Here is a 10,099-nt window from a genome sequence, read left to right on the forward strand (position 1 = left end):
GCGCGCTCACAAAGGTGACACAAAGCTGCAGTGCTGGTGGCATCCAGGGGGACCTGGACAAGCTCGAGAAGTGGGACCAAGAGGACACAGTGAAGTTCAGCAGAGCCAAGGGAAGGGGCTGCACCAGAGTGGGAGAAGAGCTGAGAGTCCTGCAGAGAAGGACTGGGGGGTTCTGGTGGAGGAAAAGCTGCACCCGAGCCAAACAAACACCGAACACATGCCGGGCTGCAGCAGGAGAGGAGCGGCCAGAGGAGGGCGAGGCAGGAGGTGCCGAGATCACCGCTCAGGGACCCCTCAGTGACGCTGTGCTTCCACGGCAGTGCATCCTCGGGGGCTCCGTTGTTCCCGGCACGGCTCCATGGCCACCAGCGGCACAAGCGACAACGTTCCAGGGCTGCCAGGCACCGGCGGATCCCGGGTGACAACGGCCGGGCTGTCCCCGCTCAGCCGCGCTCCGGTGGCCGCTCCGCTCTCGGCGTTCCCGGTGACCGGGGCTGTGCCTCGTCCCTTGCCCGGCCATGCCGACCCCAGGCGTGGGTGCTGCCGTCCCCGCGGGGGACGCGGTGGCTGGGTCAGTTCTGGGCGGCGGGACAGCGACACGGGGGTCTGCAGGGCTGTGGGAGGGGGCTCTAAGGAGTGATGGGGGGTGGAAAGGGTAATAAATACTGGAATGCTCTTCCCAGGGAGGTGGTGCAATCGCCATCTCTGGGTGTGTTTAAAAAAAGACTGGACATGGTGCTATTGTATAGGTGAGGTGTGAGGGCTTAGGTTGGACTCGATGATCTTAGAGGTCTCTTCCAACCTCATTATTCTGGGATTCCAGGATTCTGGGATTCTGTCGTGAGAGGGGCTGTGGGGGCCAAACTCTGGGGAGGCTGAGTGGGCTGGAAGGGGAATGTTGGGATCCTTGGGGAAGCTGTGGGAGGGGGCTGTGTCTCAAAGGGATTTCGGGTCTTTGGAGAGTCTGTGGGGTCCAGGGGAGCTGTAGGAGCATGAAGGGGTTGTAGGATCGTTTGGGATCCAAGGAGACCCGAGAGGGGCCAGGGTTTTGGGAGAAGCTGTGGGAGCCTGAAGGGGGTTCAGGGTCGTGGGGAGCTCCAAAGGGGCACCGGGATTGGCACAGGGAGGGAGTGGGCACAGACTCTGGGAAGGGGGGAAGGCTCTGAGACCTCGCCCAGCCTGGGGATCTCTCTCCCCCACTGCACCCTCCAGCTGAACCTATCCCCCCCAGGTCACACGAGGACCCGGATCAGTGGATGGGGAGCCCCGAGCAGCCCGATGCCCCAGCCCCAGGTGCCTGTTGGGGGGCAGAGCCCCCGCCCCAGGAGGGTTCCATGGCCGTGGTGCTGCGTGTGAGGCCCCCCAACCCCCGGGAGCGAGCTGCGCCCTCCGTCCTGCACGTCCTGAACCAGCGCGCCGTGCTCTTCGCCTCCGAGGAGCCCGGCGGCACCGGCACCGGCCCCGGCCGCCGCCGCAGGAACCTCGAGTTCGAGTTCGACCACGTTTTTGGCGAGAGGGCCACGCAGGAGGAGGTGTTCCAGCACACCACGCTCCCTCTGCTGGACACGCTCCTCGCTGGCTACAACTGCTCCGGTGAGTCCTGATCCTCGCAGCAGCTCCTGCCCCATCCCCTCCCAGGCTGGGTGGGCTCAGGATTTGATCTGGAAGCCCCCATGGGTCTTTGGGAATGGGGTGACACAGCAGCAACCCAAAATCACACAGCCTGAAGAGAGTTGGTTCCAGCAGTGCTTCAGCACTCTGGGAATGGGGTGCAGAGGATGGGTATGGGCATTGGGGTAGAGAGATCCCTCCCCGGGGTCTGTGCCCACCCCTCCCTGTGCCAATCCCGTGCCCCTTTGGAGCTCCCCATGAGCCTGAACCCCCTCCAGGCTCCCACAGCCTCCCCCAAAACCCTGGCCCCTCTTTGGGTCTCTTTGGATCCCAAACGACCCTACAAACCCCTTCATGCTCCTACAGCTCCCCTGGACCCCTGAGACTCCCTAAAGACCCTAAATCCCTTTGAGACACAGCCCCTTCCCATAGCCTGCCCTCCTCCTGTGCAGAGCTGGCCAGGCATTTGGAGGAACAGGATTACTTGGTCTTGTCTGTCCTGGGTCAGGAAGGATGGGTAGAAATGTGGTGGATGCATGAAGAAAGAGCCCCTTGGCTTTGCCATCCCTTTCCAGGCTGGAATGGCTTCATAGAGCCGGGTCTGACAGGTCCTGGACAGCTCCCACAGCTGTTCCCAGCACTGCATGTCACAGGAGCATTCCCAGGAGGAGCCCAGCACTCCCCGGGCTCTCCCTGCACCAGGAGCTCACACCAGGGGATGCTGTTCCAGCTCCTGGTGGTTCCTGAGAGCCGCTGAAGGGCTGCCCCTGTCCCCAGGCCCCAGCACTGAGTGCTGCCCTCGGGAGAGGGCTGAGGCTCCAGATCAGTGCGTCCCACCCTGATGGGGAGGCTTCAGAGGAGGTGCTGGAAGATGGGGCTGAAAGAGAGGAAACAGAAATGCCTCGTGGGGAGAGGGTCAGAGGTGACCCGAGCATGGGAGCAGCACTCACCAGGAGACTCCTGCTGTCCCTGCTGCACTAGAGAGGCTGAAACCAGGGAGAAAAACTGCCCTGAGGAGCAGTGGGGAAGGTTATGAGTTTTACCTTGTGTCTTATCTCTGTGGGAAGCAGATAAGCTCCCTTCTCCTTCTCCTTCTCCTTCTCCTTCTCCTTCTCCTTCTCCTTCTCCTTCTCCTTCTCCTTCTCCTTCTCCTTCTCCTTCTCCTTCTCCTTCTCCTTCTCCTTCTCCTTCTCCTTCTCCTTCTCCTTCTCCTTCTCCTTCTCCTTCTCCTTCTCCTTCTCCTTCTCCTTCTCCTTCTCCTTCTCCTTCTCCTTCTCCTCTCCTGCTGTTAGATCATTTCACCTCCCATCCCTTCTCCCTGCAGTGTTTGCCTACGGAGCTTCAGGGGTTGGGAAGACCCACACCATGATGGGCTCCAAGAGCACCCCTGGCATTGTGCACCTGGCCACGGTGGAGCTCTACAAGAGGCTCGAGGCCATGAAGGACAGGAGCTGTGAGGTCCTTGTCTCCTACCAGCAGGTTTGCTGTGGCTCGGTGTGTCCCCTCCTGCCTCAGGGCCCCCAGGGAAGAGATTTGGGGTTGATCCAGAGCCACACTCGGGGTACCTGCAGCGTCCCCTGCCGTGCCCGGGGTTGGCAGGGCAGCCTGGCTGGGAGCAGGATCACCCACCTGGAGGAGAGAACTGCTGCTGTTCCTCCCTCTCAGCTGGAGCTGGGGCTTTTCTCTCCTTGCTGTGCTCCACAGAGCAGTGAGGGCCTCCTGGCTGGAAGGGCTGGAGAGGAGCAGGGCTGGGGGAAGTGCCCAGCAAAGCTCTGGGAGCTGGCCCTGCCTTCTGAGCCCCATCAGCTGCTGTGGTGGAATGAGGTGCCAGAGGTGGGGTTAGGGGAACCCCTGGCTGTGCCAGATCCTGCAGGGGTACCCAGCTTCCTCCCAGAGAATTACACCTCAGCCTGACCTCGATGTCCTGCTCCAGGTGTACAAGGAGCGTGTCTATGACCTGCTGAAGCCCCAGGGCCCTTTGAACATCTGGGAGCAGCCCGGGAAAGGAGTCGTGGCACAGGGCCTCTCCTTGCACCAGGTCTGGGCACAAGGGCTGGGACAGACTCATCTGCACTGGTGCTGGGAGCCCTGGGGACATGGGCTGGGGAGGTCCCAGGTGCTCCTGGCTCCTGGTTGGCAGCAGAGGTGGCCCTGAGCTGCCAGGGCCCCACAGAGCTGCCACTGCCCGGGGCTGCTCGGCCTTGGGGTGCCCGGGGTGCCCAGGTGCTGATCCAGCCCCTGCCCCTTCTCCCCCAGCCCACGACACCAGAGCAGCTCCTGGGCTTGTTGGCCAAAGGCAATAAAAACCGGGCCCAGCGTTCCACCAAGGCCAACGCCGCCTCCTCCCGCTCCCACGCCATCTTCCAGGTGAGGGCTGCTGCCCCTGGGATGGCCCCAGTGCTGCTGCAAACGGGGCTGGAAACAAAACCTGCACACCTGGGCCAGGACCAACACCCCAGGGCTGTCCCCTTCAGCCCTGAGCTGGGGATGTTGCTCCCCAGGGGCTCTGTTCATGTGCTCTGGCTGCAAAGCTGCCCCTGGATTGCAGTTCCAGCCAGGCCCTTGCCCATTTCCAGGGCTGTCACTTCAGCCTGAGCCTGCTGCCTCGCCCCTTGCTGCTGGCAGGGGAGCAGCCCAGGTGGCTGCATGCCTTTGCAGCCCCTCTGAGGACCTGCCCAGCCATACCCCTCTCTGTCATCGAGTGTGGGAGATGCTGATTGTTCCCATAGCTGTCTCCCCCTGCCACATCCCTTCCCTGCCTCTGCTCCTTGTGTCATCACCGGGTGTTTGGCTCATCCTTCCAACATGCCAGGTTCCTCTCCTCCTCCTCCTGCCTCATCTCCCCGCGGGATTCCCTGGCTCTTGCCCTGAAAGCACAGAGCCCAGAGCACCTGTGTGGAGCCATCTCAGCCCCGTCTGTCCCCAGATCCAGGTGAAGCACTGGGACCTCACCGGCGGGGACCCGCATGTGGCCAAGCTGAGCTTCATCGACCTGGCGGGCTCGGAGCGAGCCTGGGACACGCCGGGCCGGGGAGAGGGGATGTGGGAGGGCACCAGCATCAACCGCTCCCTGCTGGCCTTCAAAAGCGTGGTCCGTGCTCTGGCCGGAGCCAAGGTGAGTGTGGCTCCCCAGGGCGGCCCCAAGAGGTGTCCCCATGGCCCGGAGCTGAGCGCTGTCTCGGGACAGGGCGGGCAGTGCCATGTGCCGTTCCGGGACAGCAAACTGACGCTGCTGCTGAAGGATTCGCTGGTGGGCAGCTTCCGCAGCACCGTGATCGCTGCCGTGAGCCCCGCGGCGCCCGCCGGCCCCGACACCTACAGCACGCTGCGCTTCGCCAGCCGCGCCCGGCACATCCTGCTGCCGGTGAGCACCGGGAGGGCCCCGGCGGCTCGGGAGCGGCTGCCGGCGGGCAGGAGGGTCCCTGGTGGGGTGCATTGGTGGGTGCTTTCCGTATCCCCTGGGAATCTCCCAGCCCGGGGGTGCGCTGAGGGCAGGAGATGCCGATGGAGCTGCAGCAGAGTGTGCCCGCTCTGCTGCTAAAGCTGCTCAGCCCAGGCCCCGCGGGGCTTTTGCCAGGTCCCTGGGCACAGCTCGTGTCCCCTGTGGCCACCCGGAGGCTGAGGAGCAGCCCTGCTCCAGCCCCGGAGATGGGTCCGTGCTGCACCGTTGTGTTTTAACCACTGCCTGACCCCAGCCCCTGCAGGACCCCGGGGCGTCTCCCTGCAGCTCCAGAACAGCGTCCCCGACCGATCTGCAGCTCCAGACCAGGACACCAAGTCCCCTTCAGCAGGACCAGGAGCAGAAGTGAGTGTCCTTGTGTCCTCCCCGTGTCCTGCTGCCTCCTCTCAGCCTGGGCAGACTGGGCTGTCCATGGTTGGATGGATGTGAGACCAGGGCTGAGCTGGGAGATGCTGGCCTGTCCCTGGGTCCCTTGTCACCCACAGGTGCACACACACCTCACAGCTCAGGCTCTCCAGGAGGGGATTTACAGCTTGGGAACGTCCCACGTTCCAAGTTTGACACTCTTCCCCCAAAACTCTACTCACAGCCTCTGCTCTGATGAAATTACTGCGAAGACAAAGGAAGTGGAGGAGCCCACAGGGCTGCAGGAGCTCCCAGGGCTGGAAGAGTCCATAAGGCTGGAGGAGACCACAGGGATGAAGGAACCCACAGAGCTGAAGGAGCTCACAGGGATGGAGGAGTCCATAAGGCTGGAGGAGCTCAAAGATCTGGAGTCCCCAGGGACGGAGGAATCCCCAGGGCTGGAGGAATCCCCAGAGACGGAGGAATCCCCAGGGACAGAGGAATCCCCAGGGCTGGAGGAGTCCCCAGGGCTGGAGGAGTCCCCAGGGCTGGAGGAAGCTGCACTCCCCTGTTGCCTCGAGGAGCCCAGCGAGGCTGCCCCAGCCCCGGGAATGCAGCTGAGCTGTGCAGGTGAGGATTTGGGATGGGGACAGTGGGGGTTGGCCCCTCTCCTGTGTCTCGATGGGGGCTGGAGGAGCCCGCGGTGGGCAGGGGACAGGGAACGGGCGTGTCCCCAGTGTCACCGAGCGGGTGGTGCCCGGCGTGGCTCCGGCCTCGCTGTGCAGAGCGATCCGAGCTCGGCAGCACCTCGGGCAGGAGCCGGGAGCAGCCCTGGGCTCCGGGGGGAGCTCAGCTCAGCTCGCATGAGAGGGGGATGTCCCAGCCCCAGGAGCCCAAAGCAGCAGCTCTGAGCGCGTTTCTCCCGTCTCTTTACTCCTCCCTGGTTCCCCTGCCCGAGCCAGCCGGGATGGAGCCTCAGGCGGCTCTGAGCAGGGCTGAGCTCCCCCTCCTCATCCTCCGTGCCACGGCGCGGTCCTGGCAGGGAGCTGTGGCTCTGCAGAGCCCTGGGGAGTCCCTGGGAGCTCCCCTGGACCCTCCCGGACCCTCCGGAATTCTCCGGGACCTCCCAAACCCACTCGGGACTCCCCTGAACCTTCCAGGACCCTCCTGGACCTTCCAGAACCCGGGGACAGCGCAGGGGAGGGCGGGTCTGCGCGGAGCTGGGGTCTGCATGGAGCTGGGGTCTGCGCGGAGCTGGGGTCTGCACGGAGCTGGGGTCTGCACGGAGCTGGGGTCTGCACGGAGCTGGGGGCACACGGGGTGCCCCGGGGCTTGGGGGTGCTCCCGAGCTGCAGACACGGAGGTGATTCTGTTTCTTCTCTGCTCTCTCAGCCGAGGCTCCTGTCACCACGCCAGATCCCCCTGTGCCCAGCACGGCCCCGCAAAGCTGCCAGGAGCTCTCTCCGTGCTCCAGTCCCAAGCCGATCTCTGTCTGGCCGGTGAAGAGGATGCTCGAGTCGAGCAGCGATTCCCAAACAGAAAACTCCTGCGGCTCCCGAACACGGAGGAAGCGCCAGCGGGGTTGTAGGAAGGCAGCAAAGACTCCTCGGGCAGAGCAGAGCTCCCCCGTGTCCCCGGAGCCCCGCAGTGCCAGCCGCCAGCCCTCCCCTCCGCCTGGCACCCCGGCACCAGCCCGGACCCCCAGCCCCCTGCCCGGGCCGGCTCCAGAGCTGCTTCCCCCGAGCGCTGAGCAGCAGCAGCAGCAGCCCAGAGCTCCGGGAAGCCCCCCCGAGCCCACCCCCCAGCGCCTCTCCCAGCGCCCAAACCCCAAAGGCTTCCAGCTCCTCCTGCAGCTCCCCGAGCATCCCCTCCTGCCCCGCGCCGCCCTTCTGGCCGTGGTTCCAGCAGCGTGGCCACGTCTGTGCCCCCTCTGTTGGCTCAGTGCTGTATGTGTGTTTGCAGGTTATGGGTGGGTTTAGGAAATAGGTTACTGTGTTTTTAATAAATTGTTCTGTCCCAAATCAAAGGGCCAACACGCGGCTGTTCTCTCCTGCCTCCTCCTCGTGTGGGGAGCCTGGAAAAGGTTCTGGCTCTGGGGTTGGGCTCCATCCTCCTTCTCCATCATCCCAGGGCTTGTGGGTGCCTCTGCTGAGTGTCCCAGAGTGCAGGTGAGGGCTGTGGGGGGCACATGGCCATGGCCATCCATGACAACATCCCTGCCAGGTGAGCTGTCCCACTGTGTCACTGTCATTGCAGTGGGGTCACGGCCCTGCCACTGCACACTCACATAGTTTGTTCCCATGCTGTGACTCTTTGTGTCCAGGCACTCCAGAGAGGGGATCAAGAAGCTGTGTGGGGTGTGAGAGGTTCCACCACAGCCACACACAGCACTGATGGGGTTTACCCTGTGATTCTCATCTCGGGCCAAGGAACATCAGGCTGGCCTGGTCTCCTCCCCAGGAGGAAGCAATGGCACAAACATTGCCCCTTTGGAACCCACCCCCCAAGCCTCCCCTCTCATCAGACTGGCCAGCCCATGGTTGAAGGTTCTCTTTGACCTAATCATTAAAGCACAACCCAAAAATTCTCTGCCCCAAAAGCCAATATCTTCCCAATGGCACAGCCATGAAGATGTTGATCTGCACTAGAGATCCCCTCTAAGTTCCCATCCAACTCAAACCATGATGAGATGTTGGGGGTTCCGCTGGTCCCAGCACAGCTCCATTGTTGCCGGGCACGTGGGTGACAACGCTCCAGAGCTGCTTTCAGAGAGGGTGACAGAGGCTGGGCTGCTCCAGGACAGGATGCTCCCAGCAGATCCCTGCCTGGGCTCTGTGAGTTCTGCTGGGCCAGAGAGCACCTGCAGTGATGGGGATGAGGCTGCTGGGAGCCACCATTCTCCTCTCCCTGCTGGATGTTCTCCAGGCCTTTGCCATTGAGAAGAAAGGGGATGTGTTCAAGAAGACGGCGTGTCCTGCCTTTCTGGTGTTCGAGAACGTCGCCTACCTGGCGGACATGACCTTCGAGCTGCCCTGCAAGTGCAAGCCCGAGGAGGCCTCCTCTGTGGTCTGGTACTTCCAGAAGAACCTGCACAGCCACGAAACCACGGTGCTGACCGACTTCAACGGCACCGTGATCGTGGATTCCAAGCAGGTGCGCGCAGGCAGCGACCTCCTGAAGCGCTTCAGCATCCGCCTGTTCAGCCTGATCGTGTTCCGAGCCCAGGTGAGGGACTCTGGCCATTACCTGTGCGGCACCAAGGAAGGGCTCTTCTTCTACGGCTACGACGTGGATGTGCAGCCCACCAGGAAGATCACCGTGGCTTTTCTGGATAAAGACCAGCACGTCCAAGAGGACCACAAAGAGAAGGAATTCACGCTGTTCACCACCTTCTGGGACTGGACGCGCTGTGACCGCTGCGGGGTGCGGGGCGAGCAGCGGCGCATCGGGCTCTGCTACGTGCAGAGCGCCCAGCTGAAACCCCGGTACCGCACGGCGCTGCCCAATGTCAGCTCCTGCGGCTCCAGGGCCGTGCCCAAACCCTTCGGCCACCTCATCCGCCTCCGCAGCCCCGAGGTGGCCGTCAGGAGCTGCCTGGCCCCTTGCCCCAAGAAGGAAGCCCCCGGGGAGGGCGTGCAGTCCATCTCCAACATCGTTTACAAGCTGGGCGAGAAGCCGAGCTGCCGCGTGTCCCCATCCAGTACCACAACCAGCCCCCCAAGACCGACCTGGTGATTTCATGCCCGGGGGCACGGCCGGAGCACGCCGTGGCCTGGGACAAGGGCTCTGTGCGGCTCTACCGCGCCCACTACCTGGTGGGGGTCAGGAAGAACATGAGGCTCTTCATCGACCATGGGAACCACCTGCATCTGCAGCGGCTGCGCAGGAGGGACAAAGCCACCTACTTCTGCTGGAGGGAGGGTGAGCTGGTGGCTGGCTTCGAGCTCACCGTCACCTTCGAGCCCCGGCGCCAGCGCAGCCCCAGCGACCCCGAGTCCATCTTCGTCATGAGGGCTGTGGGCATCAGCTTCGCCGTCATTGTTGGCATCTTCTTCCTCGTCCACCTGTCCCACTGCAGGTCTGAGGTGTTCAGGAAAGTGGCCAAGTTGTAGCAGCTCCCCCACAGGGACACCTTGGATCATCCTCACACAGGAAGTTTCCAATGTGAGGACCATTTTAGCCTATTTTAGTTTCATCATTTTTTCAATGTTTGATTTTGACTTTTTGAAGGGAAAGTTGTTGGGTTTTTTTCAAATAATCTGGCAATTTTCTTCAGAACTGTCTCTGCTTTTGAGGTGTTTGTAACTCACCCAACTCAGCATGGAACTAGGAGTCAATGTTTGTGCCTGACAGAGTTATCTTACACATCCCCCAAAGGTGGTGGCATCTCTGCAGGGTTTCAGCAGGGAGCAGGATGTGCCCTCCAGGCTCATCTCCTTTGTTTGAGGATGTGACTTGAGGATTTCAGTATTCCCAAGGGAAATCCTTCTGTCTGGGAGGGCACTGTGGGTGCCAGTGATGCTCTGGCACTTGAACGGTGTCGATGATGGTGAGGCAAACACCTGGTGATGACATGAGAAGCAAAGTCAGGGAGGGACAGAGCTATGGAAAACAATCTGCATCTCCCACACTCAGGGATGGAGCAGGGTACGGCTGGTTGGGTCCTTGAAGGGCAACAAAGCC

General features: G+C 62.4%; 2 protein-coding genes across 2 annotated transcripts; both read left to right on the forward strand.

Moving 5' to 3' along the window:
- Positions 1 to 358: 358 nt before the first annotated feature.
- On the forward strand, positions 359 to 7,395 carry KIF18B (kinesin family member 18B). The gene is made up of 9 exons (XM_030966004.1): positions 359 to 537; positions 1,232 to 1,593; positions 2,936 to 3,090; positions 3,545 to 3,649; positions 3,868 to 3,978; positions 4,538 to 4,726; positions 4,799 to 5,036; positions 6,809 to 7,000; positions 7,379 to 7,395. The coding sequence occupies exons 1-9, from the start codon at positions 359 to 361 to the stop codon at positions 7,393 to 7,395; spliced, it is 1,548 nt and encodes a 515-aa protein (XP_030821864.1).
- An 889-nt stretch (positions 7,396 to 8,284) lies between these two features.
- FAM187A (family with sequence similarity 187 member A) lies at positions 8,285 to 9,528 on the forward strand. The gene is given in 2 exon segments (XM_030966005.1): positions 8,285 to 9,092; positions 9,095 to 9,528. Coding segments are annotated over 2 exon segments (1,242 nt in total).
- Positions 9,529 to 10,099: the final 571 nt, after the last annotated feature.

This window comes from Camarhynchus parvulus, chromosome 27 (assembly GCF_901933205.1).
Source record: "Camarhynchus parvulus chromosome 27, STF_HiC, whole genome shotgun sequence".
NCBI lineage: Eukaryota > Metazoa > Chordata > Aves > Passeriformes > Thraupidae > Camarhynchus > Camarhynchus parvulus.

What these genes read in the sequence shown, in the direction of transcription:
- KIF18B (XM_030966004.1), top strand. Translation starts at nt 359, where the DNA reads ATGGCCACCAGCGGCACAAGCGACAACGTTCCAGGGCTGCCAGGCACC. An exon ending in TCCTTGTCTCCTACCAGCAG is followed by an intron (nt 3,091 to 3,544) that starts GTTTGCTGTGGC and finishes GTCCTGCTCCAG; the next exon opens with GTGTACAAGGAGCGTGTCTA. An exon ending in GTGCTCTGGCCGGAGCCAAG is followed by an intron (nt 4,727 to 4,798) that starts GTGAGTGTGGCT and finishes GTCTCGGGACAG; the next exon opens with GGCGGGCAGTGCCATGTGCC.